A 16,049-nucleotide genomic window follows, 5' to 3' on the forward strand; every position below is an offset into this window, starting at 1 on the left:
GCTGCACAACACCAGAACTCATTAACTCCACCCAACTTCGAGCTCTTCCACCCTCCCACCCCTCACCCTTACCAGCCTCTAATAATCACCATTTTGAGTTCAGCTCAACTATTTCTTGATAACTTCCACAGGAGAGAGAACATGTAGTATTTGTATGTGTCTGGCTTATTTCACTTTAAAAAAAAATGATCTCCAGTTTTATCTATTTTGGTGCCATATCAGGATTTCATTATCTTTTACAACTGAATAATATTCCTTGACCTCCCTTCCTAAATGATACTGTAAACCTTATATTTTCGGCTTAAAAACCCACTATTTAAGAACTGTTAGCTCCATCCCCACTTTTTAAAAATACTTTCTAATATTCATGCTAAAGGTAGGCTTCAAATAAGGGAAACCTTTATCTTTCATCATGGTGTCTATTTTGCAGGACTTTATTATTTCATGTAGTAATTTTCTGTCCAAAGATAAACTACATGAACAAAAAATAGAACCATTATTTTTTCTTCTTTATGATCTCTTTACGTTACTTCTTTGTGACTTAGATTTGCTTCACATGCTTAACTAGTATAGCTAAATCTTCTCAGCTATGTTAATTCTTAACTGAAAGCCTCTACCCATGTTTCAACACGGACAAGGCATTCACAAATTTAACATCCTATTATTTCAGAATTAAAAGGAACTTGACAATTTCTTTCTCCAATTAAGAAAACAAAAACCAACCTACTTTTATGAAGATTTTATATTGTACTTAGTTTACATTACATTAATTTCAACACTTAAACTTGTTCACAAGTTTCCTGTTAAAAAATTCTGATGATCACAGAGGCCTACACATATTTTTCTTCCCCTTTTCATCATGCAACAAATGCCTATTAGATATGGAGGTTTGTTTCGTTTTCTTCTTTTCTTGAAGTGCATTGTGTGGGGACTTTGTAGTCAATTTTACTACTTTTCCAACAACTACTCTCCTAATACTTTTTAAAGAAAGGTTTACATAACTAATATTATGTTCTCAATTATAAAAATCACATTTGACCTTGGAGATCTAAGTTACAACTGTTAACATATGATCTTTAATAGAAATAATACCAAATATAATGAGTAACTTTTCTTCACATTCTGCAGAAACTGGAATAACCCAAATCACCCATAAGTGCTTAAAAACCATGTATTTTAATGTAATAGCTTATATTTTGTTATTTTCCTTATTATGTATACACTCCAAAGGAAAAAAGCATTCTAGCATTAAAAACTAGCACTGCAATATCTAGTAAGTATCTCTTTAAGTATGTAGTAAATCATTACTACTTTGTTAATATGTTGAAAAAACTCCACAGTATTTTTTTAAAGCCTAGTCTACTATCAATAAGATACTTTGGTATATGAAACAAATCCTACAAGGAGATATTCTTTAATAAGATTCTAGTTATCCAGGTGTTTTTCCAGGTTGTACTCCTTAAAAGACCTACTTTTCTAGGCATTTTATGTTTAAATTATTATCCAGTGAATAAAGACAGAGCCAAGAATAACTCATTTGTAAAAAAAAATCCATTTTACATGTTTATTAAATTCATATCATATGGACTTAGAGGTCTTTTTGATCTTATTTTTTATTAGACTTAAAAACAAATGTATAAAAATCCCTACAAACTAGAAAATTTATTCTTCCTTGAAAAAGCATGAAAATCTACTACATCTTTCTCTTCAGATTATATTCAATATTGGTTGACTTCTTTTTCTACGAAAACGTCATTTGATATAAGGTATAGTACATTTTTCATGAATTTTTCCAGTGCTTAACATTAGGTTTACTATAAATATCAGATGTTCTTTCACAGATTGGGTGATCTTAATAATATTAAAAACATCACTGATGCTCTGTGCCTTGAGTTGTCAATCTGAATGAAAATGACACCATTATAAGCATCACCACTACCAGATTTCTTAAATTAGCTGCCAATACTATCAATTACTTATTTTGCTGTTATTTTAGAAATGAGCTTGTCATAAGCACACCATTTGCCACTATTTTCTCTTGGCCACCAATACATTCAAAGTGTTCTTTGACAAGGGACATTAATTAGTAGAGCAAAGAGACCTGGGTTCAAATATAGATGGAGACAATTAAAACTGTGGCCTGGAAGTAAGTTGTTTAACTTCTTTAGGCCTCAATATCTTCATTAGTAAGCTGCCGAGAGGATTAAATGGAATAAGGTATGCAAAGTGCTTAACACTGACCTTGGCACACATTAAGTGAGAGTTCTAGTAGTTGATGATGAAAATGGCGACTTCTGAACAAAGATTTCAAAAACTCATTCCTGCAGTTCTCAGATGCCACAGCCACATTTGATACATCTGCTACTCTTCATCAGAATTTTATTCTTTTTTACTGTTCTGTGTTCTATGTTCGTGACCTCCTGCGTGAGGCTTTGCCAACATTACCTCTGAGAGGTGCATTAGGTGGCACTCAGGACACCTAAAGTGGAAGCCATGCTCCCCACGTGTGTCTTTCCCACATGTTGAGGCTTCCATTCGCTCAGGCTTGAAATAAATTTGCAGCAAGCTGCTTTTCTTCCACACTAAGCACAGAAGAGAAAAATGGCCAGTGTCTCTGAGGAATAATTAACAAAAGACAGTTTGTTTCATCTTCATGATAAAATGCAGCATCCCTATTAAAAGGCAAATTCATCATTCCCAAAAGTTAAATAGAATGACACTTTAAAAGTAATTCCAGCTGATTAAATTTAGAGTTCTGAAAAAAATTTAATTCATGAATATACTCTGAATCTTTCATTTGATTTTAAAATGTATAAATGTTCATTTAACTTTGAGCCCGTGCCTCTCAGTATTCTATTCTGAGCTAGTCAAACAAGTGGTAGCAGGCATGCTGGGCTCAATAATACAGCCTCTCATATTTAAATACTCTATTTCACTTGGATTGCAAATTAAAGACAGTCTCCTGAACGCTGACACATTTTCAATGATTGATTTTGCAAAACGTGTTGATTTTCCCTACACTGTTTTGCCTCTGTGTGTGTCAACTTTGGCCTTCTTTTCTTGCTCCTTTGCAGCACTGCTGTCTCTTTGAAGCCATTGTCTGCCTGATATGAAAAATGTACATTAAGCCTCATGACTAATTACACAGATAGAAAATTCCTGATCTCAAACATTAAATACCTATGCCCAGAAACCATAACAAACGCTTCTGACTATGTACAAAACCCTTAATCAAACCTTTCACACACTTGGATTAAAAGAAATTCCAATAATTTATTTTCTGTTAAAGTTATGTTTACATTATTTGAAAAGTTCATTGCTTATGCATGTTACATGCTTACAAGTCAATCCACTTAACAGTGAACACCATACTTTTCCCCCACAAAAATTTATGCCCAATATTAAGGCTACTTCAATTAATGCTATTCATTAGAATTGTTTTATTCTATACAAAACCGCTTACTCTTAACACAACATCCATTTTTTAATCGACCCCCCCCAACTCCATCCCTATTTTATGCATTAACAGAGTGGACTTTTCCCAATAAATCCTAGTTTATAGATTAAGTACCTGACTTCTTGAATTTTAAAAATGTACTTGAACAGGTACTTCTCTTCTGCCAACTCCCCAAAATACACAAAATGTTTCTAAATCTAAAAGTACAATGCCTTCAATTGTTGACAAATGATTTTTCCACAACAGATTAGCTCTACAGTTCATTTGACAAATTGATTTTGAAAAATTATAATATGCAAGGCCGAATTTAAGAACTCTTGAGAAACTGCCAGTAAGGGGCCTACAATGTAATGCTTATGAATGTTGGGGGGGGGGGCAGGGGGTGTTCAAAAGACTGTATACAAACAGTCCTATGAAATAATGAGATGAGCATTTGTGAGAGAGCATGCTATAGGAACAAAGAAAAAGTTCTAGATATTTGCCGGCTTGCCTGTGTAGCCCGTTAGAATTTTCATAAATTCAGCCACCATTTGTTTCCACAATGAGTTCAAGCAACAGACCATCCTGGCTTCAGTCTACCAAGTCTAGGTACTCTGCTGTTTGGCTGTTGCTTGCCTTTGTATTAGATCTACCTTTCTCTATCTCTAGTCATTGTACACCTCACACTCACCAAGCACAGTAAATGCATCCCATGCCACCACACTACTACCTTGGGAAGCTCATACAACGGTGACCAATGTACTAATTAACTAGTCCAATGCTGGATGTGAAATGTAAGTAGCTTGAAGTGGATGTTTCAGAATAGGGCAGGTGACTGTGGCCATACTAGCTACTGTTCAGAAATGGCCACAATACCTAAGCAGAACAGGTTGGATTAAGGTCTGCACAGGAGCCAAAGCTTAGAATTTCATTGCCTTTGTTGGCTCGTGTCACTTCTTTAATTAATGTCACTTTCTCTGGTTTAATATCAGAGCAAGTGACAAGAGTGCTTCTGGATGAATTGTGTTTTCCGAGGACTGCATGGCACACTCTCCTGCAGTCTGACAGAGGGACGTGCCAGTTTTAGTTGGCAGTTACAATGCACCAGCTTTAGTTTTAGTAGTTTAATTTGTGGCAGTTATATGTTTTGAATACGTTGAAGTATTCACAACGGTCTCATGGAATCTGTTCCATAGATAAAGTTTACACAGTGGAAAAGCAAAAGCAATGGCTATGGGGCGATTAAGAAAAGCTTCTCTTGGCCACATCTGGTATTACAGGCATTCCCATAAATTTAAGAGCATTTAGGAGACATGATCACAAGGAAAGGTACCCTCCTTTCCAGAGCAAATGGGGCGAGTTCCACAGTGGGTGTGAGACAATCATAAGGAATATGATGTTTAGAACTCAACTTTATGCAAAATCCATTATTCAAGAGGCAAAGTTTATATACATGATAGACATGCATTGAAATAAATGTTAAGAATAAGAAGTTTGTTACTTATGTATTAACTTGGTTCTAACGTTTTGGTGAACTAAGCTTTTATTGATAGAAAAATTCAGAAGAATTTCTGCATTGAAGAGGAAGGACTGAACTTTTTGCTTTGACTTGTTAAACATCTTTGTTTCAGGCTAAAGTATTCTAGAATGTGTTTTTATTTGGGGTTTTCCCTTCATATCCTTTATACACTTTTATGGCACTTCATCAGCTCATGGTGAAAAGAGCTGCCACCAAGGAGTTCTTCTAAACTTTGTCTGCCCTTTCTAAATTTAGGGTTCTTTACTGCAGCAGGTTGAAGATCTGGCTTTGATTGCACCTGACTCTGCTGGAGAACAGAAATATTCATCTCCACTGAACGCATGCTGCTTAAGCGCTGGAGGCACTTGCAGGAGAGTAACTCTCATTGGAAACTTCATTACAATACTTTCTCTTCCCTACATGAAGTAGTAATTCTCATTCACCAAAGATAGAATTTTGCCTGACACAGCCACAGGAGCTCCTGTTTGACTTTCAAAATTAATCAACCTCTAAGCTGGAGTAGAAATGGCATGTCCTTTAACCTTAAGCACAAAAAGCTCTCAACAGACTGTAGTTTTTATATCCCTGGATGGGAGTTTGGGCCCCTGATACTTAAACTTGATTCACATACTGGGTTTCTGGCATGCTTTTGCCCATACCCATCTGCTGGCCTGGCATTGTGCCCATTCAGAAGGTGTGATGCCAGTTTCAATAGGGCATAGGTGCCAATCAAAGATGGGTTTGGAGGGGCAGCATGCAGAACGCAGCAAAAGTGAGTTCTTCTGCCAGAAGATCCTCCTGTTATCATATAATGCCAATGAAGGGCCACATGCTTCATTGCTTGGGATCACATTGCATCTGTAGATGTTTCTGGCCTTCAATCGATTTCTTTCTACAGAATCTTTTCCCTTGATTGGAGATGTTAAAGAAAAGAGAAGTCCACCTGGCTAACTAAAGGCCACCTTTTTAAAAGAAACTGGAAATCTTCAACGATTCTCTTGAAATAATTGCTGTTTTTTCCAAAAATTCTTTCACATAGAACACTACAGTGTTCAGGAAAAAAAATCAGTCCATGAAATGTAGGTCTGTGGGACAAACACTGAGGTACTAATTGTTAAACCAAGTATCTAAGCAGTATGAAATCCATCAGCAGCTTTGTGTCATTAAGTGACAATGATACATTTCCATCATCCAGCTAACTTCCGGTGAATTCTCTCATTTAGAGCTAACAAGTTTCTTAGTTTTCTTGTAATTTATTTTATGAACATAGATACTTCTGTGTCTTACAAGAAGGAACATACCTCATACTATTTATTTCTCTTCTTCCTTATCTAAAGAAAAAAAAATGAGAATACTTCAGAAGCAGAAGTCTATCCATATTTCATAAGGAAGCCAGAAGCTCTCAAAAGCTGGGAATTCTTTTATTGTGTGGCAACAGAGGTGAGCTCATTTCAAGAAGAGATTTCCCTGTAGCAATAGGTTTCAAATTAAAAACACCTTGACCACTGTCAACATTACAAGGCAGTAAGCAGCACAGTGGAAGAGACGTAATACCTACAGGCACTGAGGGACGGGGTACCTGATAAACCTTTCCATGAGGCAGGAGAGGTTGACTGTAAAGATTTTGAAAATGAAGAACCATACTAAGAAATGTTAAAAAGCAGGATGGACATTTAAAAAATGACAAAGACAAGCAAAGGCTAAGCCTTATAGGAATGCTCCCTTTTTATGGAAAGAACCCAAACTTTCTTAAATACTTAACGAGATTTCTCAACTGACAGGTAAATGGACACTGCTAAGTTAACAAAGAACACATACAAAACTAGAATGCATGTTCTAGGGTCTCTGCTTCTTGTCTTTAGGTAAAGCAAGTGTATTAGATTCAAATGCATAGTGAGCCCTTCCTCTTTTGAGTTTGTATCACCTTTTATCTATATCTTCACCAGAACTCAATTTATTATATGCTGTAAGTCTTTCAAGTACCAAATATCTTTTCTTTCAGTTACTCCTTCATTCTACACCCACAGAATCATTTACAAAATTACCTAGAAACACTTTGTATTGGCACCATAAAGTTGCATTGTGTCAGGTAAGACTGTCTCAAAGCCTCTGCAACAGAACACTTACAAAATTCTTCAACATTATTATACATATCTTATCAAAATCAATCCATTATAAGACTAAAAATTTTAGATCATAACATACAAGGGTACTTGTAAAAGTGCATGGAAAAAGGGAGTAAAAATTTATTCTGGTGCGAAAATTTTCAAATCCATAGTTTAAAAATTTTTATACAAGTTTCATATTTCATTTTTTTAAAAATTATTATTTGAAAGTCACAGTTACAGAGAAAGGGAACCAAGAGCTTCACCTGGGTCTCTCATGAAGGCAACAGGTGCCCAAGCACTTGAGCCATCTTCCACTGCTTTTCCCAGGCCATTAGCAGAGAGCTAGATGGGAAATGGAGCAAAACAAGCACCCACATGGGATGCTGGCAGTCGTAGGTAGTGGCTTCACTCACTAGACCACAATACAGGCCCCCATTGTGTCTTCCTAGCGGGCCTTTTCCATGCACTCTTTGAAGACCAAAGACCCTTCACAGATATAGGTTAGTACGTAAAACATCACAAGTCTTCTGCAGACTTTCTCCATGTTCTTAGTTTTGCTACATGAGTAGTTAAACTCACCACAATCCATGGCAGGATAAATAGAAAATCCTTCCAATGAAGGTCTCTGTCACCATCCTAGTGCATTATGGCACCAAATGTTTAGAAGCAAAATTCTCAGTAAATTATATTTAATTGCTTACCAAGTTCCAAGTTATTTTAAAACATTATCTTGTAGGGCAAGCACTGTGGCATAGTGGGTAAACCCACTGCCTGCAATGCCGGCATCCCATATGAGCAGCAGTTCATATCCCAGCTGCTCCACTTTCGAACCAGCTCTCTGCTATGGCCTGGCAAAGCAGTAGAAGAGGGCCCAAGGATTTGGGCCCCTGTACCTGTGACAGAGACCCGGAGAAGCTCCTGGCTGCTGGCTTCGGATTTGCGCAGCTCTGGCCATTGCTGCCAACTGGGGAGTGAACTAGCAAATGGAAGACACACCCCCCCCCCCCCCCCCCGCCTCTCCTTCTCTGTGTAACACTGACTTTCAAATAAATAAATTTTTTAAAAAATTATCTATTTAATATTCAGAGTTAGCATTATCCCAATGACAAAGAACAGAAACAATGACTCCAAAGGATTACTAAGTAGGTGAAAGTAACTTGGCTTGCTAAGTAGTTTAGTCAGGATAGGCTTTGGATCAGATTTTGCCTTCTACCAAAATCCCTGCTCTTATTGATGCAATTCTCCCTTACTTCACTTGGTTCTATGTTATACTTAGCATTAAAGAACAATTCACATCCTCAGTTCTTTCTCCTTCCCTGGAGTTTTAGAAACGTCTTCACTTATTTGACGGTAAAATGACAGCAATTTCTCCCACCCCCTCAACCAGTTGCCTTTCTTCTACTCTACCCCCAACTCCCAACCCTTTTCATACACAAAGAAAGAACCTTGACTTTGTTCTTATATTCAGACTTTCCTTTTTCCTCCTGTAACTGTTTCTGTGAATGCTACAGGCACATTATTTCTCCATGTCAAGAGTAAATTCCAAACTTCACTGCCCCTTCCCCTTGACTGTAAGCTGCGGATTACTGAAAGGCCTTGGCTATTGATCTCAGAGCTAGAGTTCAGTTGTACATGCACAATGAGAGCAGCTAGTTTCTTCTGAGCCTTAGGCAACAACTGCTGATAAAGTATCTGCCGAAACAGCGCATCCAGAGAGGATAATACCTGAAAAGAATGGAGCCGGACACAGAGGTTTTAAGGAAAACCTGAATTTAACTGCTTCTTCATTTATATACAGAAAGTAACAAGAACCACGCTGAAGTGTGAAAAGATCATGTAATTTCATGTGGATTTGGTTATACAGCTTTGAAAACAATAAATAAAAATTAACTTTAATAATATTAACCTAACCAATGATTAACAAACCTTTTGATGGAACAATGAGATCTGGAACACATAGCACCTCTCTTCTCTAAATAGCCGAACATTTCTTTACTGTCTTTCCCAATGGAGTGCCCTTGCTAATTTTCACACGATATAGCTTTTCTCTAATTCTTTGAAATTACTCAAATAATTCAAATAGTAAACACGAAGCATAAGTGGTAATAGGGGCTGGCATTCCAGGGTAACAGGAAAAGCCACTGCAACACCGTCATCCCATATGGGCACTGGTTCATGTCCTGGCCGCTCCACTTTCAACCCAGCTACCTGCTAGTGGCCTGGACAGCACCAGAAGATGGCCAAGTGCTTGGGCCTCTGCCACCCATGTGGGAGACCCAGATGAAGCTCCTGGCTCCCAGCTTCAACCTGGGCCAGTGCTGGTCATCGTGGCCATCTGGGGAGTGAACCAGCTAATGGAAGAACTCTCTCAGTCTGCCTCTTTTCCTGTAACTCTTTCAAATAAATAAATATTTTTTAAAATAAGTGATAATAAGCTGTGGTACCCAAGGCTACATCAGAAATGATTTATTGATTCTGTGTCTGACTTTGAGTCAAGACTGTATACTAGAGTCTTTAACTCTTTGTTACAAAAGAGAATTCGCTAATTCCAAGTCTCAAAAGCACACCGTACAGGCAATTCTACCATCCATACACAGCAGATGCTTGCATGGTCTTTACACTGCCTTAAATTATGGCCACTAGCTACTTACCTCAAGTGGCTAATGAGGCTGTGAGACTACACACATCCTGGATTTTGAAGACTTTCACTAAAAGTAGAATACGTCATTTTAAGATTGACAACATTGTTGAAATTTCCTTGAGTATTTCAGATTTAAGGATATATTAAAATAAACTTTACTTGTTTATCATTTTTTAATGTAGCTTGCATTATATTTCTACTGAATACTGCTATCTATGTCACTCAGTCTAGCACATCATAGCATTTTTCAAGCAAGTTCAAACCCTTTCATTGAGGAGGTTGTCTCTTAGCCCTGCTGTATGTTGACCCTGTTTCCAACTCTATTAGACATGGAGGTAACTATTAAGTTGTTTATTGACCAAATTTCATTCACTCAAAACTATAATTATGTTATCAGAAGGGGATTTTTATCTTTAAAAAAAATTTTATTTGAAAGGCAGAGTTACAGACAGAAGGAGAGACAGAGAGGTCTTCCATCCACTGGTTAACTCCCCAGATGGCCACAATGGCCAGAGTTGGGCCAATCCAAAGCCAGAAGCTTCCTTTGGGTCTCCCATGTGGGTGCAGGGGCCCAAGAAGTTGAGCCATCCTCAACTGCTTTCCCAGGCCATTAGCAGGGAGCTGGATCAGAAGTGGAGCAGCTAGGACTCGAACCAGCACCCAAATGGGATGCTGGTGCTACAGGCGGAGGCTTAGCCTACGATACCACAGCACTAGCCCAGGGACTTTAACCTTTCATGAATCATGAAGCATGTCTGTTTTGAAATTTATGAAGAAACCCAGATTTCCTCAAAGGTCTTTCATCAACTCAAACTCCTATAAAAGCAGATGTGAGTCAGTACATTCAGGAGATGTTATATTTAAGAGTAGTTTTTCCTTATTCAGTAATATTTATTTTATTTTATTCATCAAATCAAGTCTTTTAATGTATATCTCATCTTCATCCTACCATTTATAACCCTGAATCAACTGTTTTAATTCAGCATAATTTTTAAATTTGAAATGCAATATCAAAGCATTCCCAGAGTTTCTCGCTATGCCAAACACTGAATATATCATGCGAGTCCATTTTCTCAATTATCCCAAGGACAGCACATAACTAGTACACCCATAGATGCACAGACAAGTTTAATTCATTCCACACAATAGATGCCTTGAGTTATTAAAGCTAATTCTCCAGAGGAGTTCAGTTAAGAAATGATTAGACCCTTTTATTATCATATTAATGATTAAGATTCACAAACAGAAAGTGTTTGTATTTATATGGTTGTTGTTTCTGAGCAGTAAAAGCATGTGTCCAGGAAAACAAGCTCTCTGGAGAAAAAAGAACATTAGCATTTTGTCTGGCAGATTGTATAATTACACTCTGAGAAGGCCTCTAAGTCATTCAGAAAAACATGGACGAGGAAAGGGTCCATCATGTCTAGAACCTTGATGTTGTAAACATTACCTTCATATTACTAAATGAAGTGCATTCATGAATTTTAATATAATTTATGAATCTATATTATGAGTTTAATTTCCTGATTGCAAAAAAATATATTTTTGTATTTTTGAGAGACAGAGATATACAGATAGAAAGAGAGCTCCTATCCTCAGGTTTACTCTTCAAATGCCCACAAGGGCTGAGGCTTGGAGAAGCCGTGAATCAAGAACTCAATCCAAGTCTCCGACATGGGTAGCAAGGATCCAACTACTTGAGCTGTCACTGCTGAGTTCCAAGGTGTGCTTTAGCAAGAAGCCGGAATCAGGAACCGAGACAGAATCAAATCCAGGTACTTCAATAGGAGATGCAGGTGCCTTAACCACTAGGCTAACTGCCTGCCTCTGGAGTTTTAATGTTTAAATCTTAATAAGAAGTCGCAGTTATAATCAAACAAATAAGACTATCTGGGAGTGCTTATTTATACGTTACCTAAATATATCAATCCAAATCCTCCAGAGCCGATCATCTTGCCCAGCACCCACTGTTTTCCTTCCGTATCATCCAGAACCTTTCCTTCTGGAAGTGGTACTGGAAGTTTATATTTTCCATTTCTCCTTGGTGGCATCACTTCTGTTGGCAGAAGAGGTGAGATAAGATGATTAAAAATAAAAACAAAAACTCTTTAAAGTTCAAAACACATTTGCTAAAATGTTTTCTATGGGAAACAGCCCCAAGTTCCTAGAAATAAGGATTCTGAAATCAATTCCGTTTGGGAAATCCCACACACAATTCAAATAAGAAATTACATCCAGCACAAGAGTGAAGTCTACTAGGTACTGATCTTAAAAAAAACAAAACCAAATGTGTTGAATTTAATTCAACAATTCAAAAATTCATTTAGGGGACCTAGGTGCTGTAGCTCAGCAGGTTAAGCCACCACTTGCAGCACTGGCAGTCCCATATGGGCGCTGGTTCAAGTCCCAACTGCTCCACTTCCAATCTGGCTCCTTGCTAATGTGCCTGGGAAAGCAAAAATGGAGGATGATGGACCAAGTCCTGGGGCCCCTGCACCAAGATGAAGCTCTTGGCTCCTGGCTCCGGCCTGGTCCAGCTCTGGCTGTTGCAGCTATTTGAGGACTAATGGGAACCAACACATGGAAGATCACTCTTTGCCTCCCCATCACCACCAAAAAAAAAAAAAAAACCTTTCAAATAATTTTTTCTTTTGGACAGGCAGAGTGGACAGTGAGAGAGAGAGACAGAGAGAAAGGTCTTCCTGTGCCATTGGTTCACCCTCCAATGGAAAGGGTGCTTTTATTTTAAAACTGCATTTAGGAAAGTCTAGAATGCATATCAACAATGCAGAACACACCTTAAGAAACAGTTAATTTCAAATGACAAGAAGAAAATGTCATATACATACAAACACTCCTTTCCCCGAGAATGCTGTTAGAGAAGGTGTGCACTCAGAGAGGAATACAGCAGTGGTATACAGAGGCAGGTATTCAGGTTTAATTCAAGGAGCAAGGGATTTTCATGGATATACCATTTAGCAGATAAAGCCCCTGGGTGGTTTCAGGATCACCTGCTCTTCCTCCCCACCCTCATTAAGGTGAAAAGAGCTCCACTTCAGAGTCAGTGCTGCACTGCCAGCAGCAAAAGCATCATCTTTAGAGTCCAGCCCTACAACTTCAGTCAAGTAATTCTAATCACACACATGTTAGTGAATTTTACAAGGGGATACTTAGAGCTAAAAGACATAATTTCTTAGGAAAAAATATTAACCTGTTGGACCAAAAATCAACCTTACTGGGGGCACAGCAGGTTAATCCTGGGTTAAGCCATCAGCTGTGATCCCAGCATCCCATATGAGTACAGGTTCGAGTCCAAGCTGCTCCACTTTCAATCCACCACACTGTTAATGCACCTGGGAGAGTAGCAGAAGACAGTCCAAGTACTTGAGCCCCTGCCACCCACGAGGGGAACCCAGATGGACTTCCAGGCTCCTGGCACTGTGGCCATTTGGGGAGTGAACCAGTGTGTCTCTCCCTCTAACTCTTCCATTCAACTAACCAAATCTTCAAAAAAAAAAAATTAACCTAATTGAGGATAAAGTACATTTATTTGGGATCTATTAGGATTGCGATCTGGGAAGCACAAAATTCAAGCAACCTTGACAATGTGGCCCAAGTGAGCCAGTAAAGCTGCTGCCTGCAACGCTGGCATCCCGCATGGACATGGGTTCAAGTCCTGGCTGCTCTATTTATTTTCAAGCAGCTCCCTGCTAACAGCCTGGGCAAAGCATTGGAGACTGGTGGGTACCTTCCCCCCTGCCACCCACTTGGAAGACCAGTATGAAATTCCTGGCTCGGTCCTGGCCAATACGGCCACTTGAGGACTGACCCAGCGGATGGAACATCTCTCCCTCTCTACCTGCATTTCAAATAAAGAAATCTTTTTAAAAGTAAAAGAAAATGTGCTCCAAGGTTTTCAAAATGGCAGTGGCTTAATAGCCCAGACCAGACGGCAAAGAGAGTTATTTACAGGTCCTGCTTGTCAGATTTGTTACTGTTACAAGTCAAACAATCTCCCAGGGAGGAGACTGGATAAACTTCAGGAAGCAATGGGGATGTTTCCACTTTAGCTACAGATGCGGAGCACTGTTTTCGCAACAGCCCCGGCCCCCCACGCCCAGCTTCCCTCCCAGTGCCTAGAATCCAGCTGCTACACAGCTCCACATACCCTCTTGACACCTGAAGCTAATTTAAATGTGAGGGTAACTGCGATCTTCTAAGTATTCCTACACAAGTTTAACTGTTGAGAGTATTTGATACGAAAGTTCATTATAAATATATACGACTACACATGAAAGTTTTCTCCACACCATCTTCCCACTTTCGATTTGACCAAGTATCTGTTCCCTTTTAAGGGCTGCACCCCTTCACTGCCAAAGTCAGCGCTCGCTGTCCTCACCTGGCAGCAGTATGAGGAGGGAGAGCGCGGGAACACCTGGCTGCCCCAGATTCCGGACCCAAGGGAGGCCTGCGATTGGGGCTGGGCGCCAAGATCACGGAGGGCCCCGTACCTGCAGTCCGTCACGAGGAGCTCCCCCTTAGAGCCAGCATATACGCGGATGCTGGCTGAAAAACCTTGGAAGAGCAACTACTGACTAGGGCACAAACTCTCAACAACGTTTTGGGTCAAGGCGGTGGCCTGCGGGCTTGAGACCTGAAAGGAGACCCTGACCACGACAGGCACGCCCCGGGGGACAGCGGGGCCTGCTCTCTCGGAGCGGTGTCCACGATGCGCCCAACGCGAGCTTCCGGGACAAACCGGGACCCTGGGCCCAACCACGAGTCAGGGCGGGGCTCCGGGCAGGCCTAGGAGAGGGCACGGCCCGGCCGCCGGGTATCCTACTCCTCCGAGACCCCAGCAGCGAAGGCCGGGGGCCCGCCGCCTGCTGCCCGATTTCCAAGAAACTTTCTTTCGCCGGACTCCACCGACCCCGCTTTCAGCAACCACGAGTGGAAGGGGGTGCTGGTTCTCACTTAGAACTAGGAAAAAGTCAGGAACAAACCCGCGAAGGCAGCGACCCCGCCCGGCCCGGGCCTGGGACGCCGCCCGCAGGCCCCGGCGTTCCGCTCCGACGGCGGCCGCGCACCCCACCCCCAGGCCTCGGGCGCGGCGCCGGCCCCCGCAGACAGAGCGCGGGGCGCGCCACGTGCCGGACGCAACCCCCGACCTCCGGCCAAGCGAGCGAGACAACACTGACCGGACCTCCGTATCTCAGCCGCCCGGCCGCGCACACCGCCTCCCGTCGGTCTCCTGGGGCTAGGCGGGGCCCAGGGGCCTCCAATCCCGCGGGGAGGCGGGCCTTGCTCCGGAGCCGGCCCTCGGAAGGGGCGAGCGCGCTTTTCTCCGGGCGGGCCGGCGGCTCCGGCGCCGCCTGTTTCTGGGGCGAGACGCCCCCTACAGCCCACGGGGCCTCGGGCTTGGCTGCAGCTGCCAGTTTCCTTCCAGTGCCAGGTGCACGCCCTGGAGACGCCCAGGGAGTGGCGAGGCTGAATCCGGAACGCGGACTGTGTCGTCGCCACGCAGCTGGGCCGGAAGTCTGGAGGATGAGCCTCAGATTGGTCTAGGGTGGATGTTCCACGACGTGCATTTGTGGAGTTGGGGTTTTCAGATCTCTTGGACCGTGACAGGAGTACCGAGTAGCAGCTAGTCCGGTACACTGAGGCCTCAGGAGTGGCCCAGGTCCTACTCCTGCCATTTACTAGCTGAGTAATCTTAACTAGCCCTAATTACTGAAGTTCACGTTTTTGTCCAAAGGGAAATAACCCTAGGATGAGGTTGTAAGGTTATTAAAACAATGAACTGAGAGAAAGTAGTTTCAAACACATCACACATAGTGAACTTAAAATATTTTCGAGTAGAAAAATGCTCAGAAAACAATTATTGACACATCGACATTCTCCATAGGAACAATGATTGCTCAGAATGCAAATTTTGCAAGGAAAAAGGGAGCCCTTTAACAATCTTGACAGAAAGAATTGATGGGACTGGGAATGGGAGAGGGAGAGGGAGAAGGAGGAGGTGGGGTGGGAGGGTGGGTATGTTCCTTAAGATGTACTTGTGAAATGCATGAAGCTTGTATTCCTTAGATAAAAGGTTTCTTTGGGAAAAAATAAATAATAAATAAATAAATAAGAATTGAGACTTCCTGTATCTATCAATCTGTCACCAGAATGAAAGCTGGCATGAGAAAACATTTTTGTAAAAAATACCCAGCACTGGCCAGTACCCTGGAGTAGTGGATAAAGCCACTGCCTGCAGCATGCAGGCATCCCATAAGGGTGCCAGTTGGAGTCCTGGCTGCACCTCTTTGGATCAAGCTCCATGCCAATGTACCTGGGAAAGCA

The 16,049-nt window shown here is 41.1% G+C and overlaps 1 protein-coding gene across 22 annotated transcripts in view; it reads right to left on the reverse strand.

Moving 5' to 3' along the window:
* Positions 1-14,957, reverse strand: part of VRK2 (VRK serine/threonine kinase 2) — a 110,244-nt gene extending 95,287 nt beyond the window's left edge. For 6 of the 22 annotated variants that reach the window (XR_016230338.1, XR_016230339.1, XM_008254373.5 and 3 more), the window contains exons 1-2: positions 14,903-14,957; positions 11,620-11,760 (exon numbers count right to left, since the gene is read on the reverse strand). Coding sequence is in view for 14 of the 22 variants with exons in the window: in XM_008254373.5 (XP_008252595.1) it covers positions 11,620-11,755 (136 nt within the window). In the remaining 8 variants the exon portion in view is untranslated. Of the gene's footprint in view, positions 1-2,241; positions 2,615-11,619; positions 11,761-12,935; positions 13,058-14,103; positions 14,465-14,902 lie in introns of those variants that run through there. The other 16 variants (XR_016230340.1, XR_016230341.1, XM_008254375.5 and 13 more) reach the window with 10 other exon arrangements.
* Between the last annotated feature and the right edge of the window lie 1,092 nt (positions 14,958-16,049).

This window comes from Oryctolagus cuniculus, chromosome 2 (assembly GCF_051225735.1).
Source record: "Oryctolagus cuniculus isolate XC-2025 breed Fujian yellow rabbit chromosome 2, ASM5122573v1, whole genome shotgun sequence".
Classification (NCBI taxonomy): Eukaryota; Metazoa; Chordata; class Mammalia; order Lagomorpha; family Leporidae; genus Oryctolagus; species Oryctolagus cuniculus.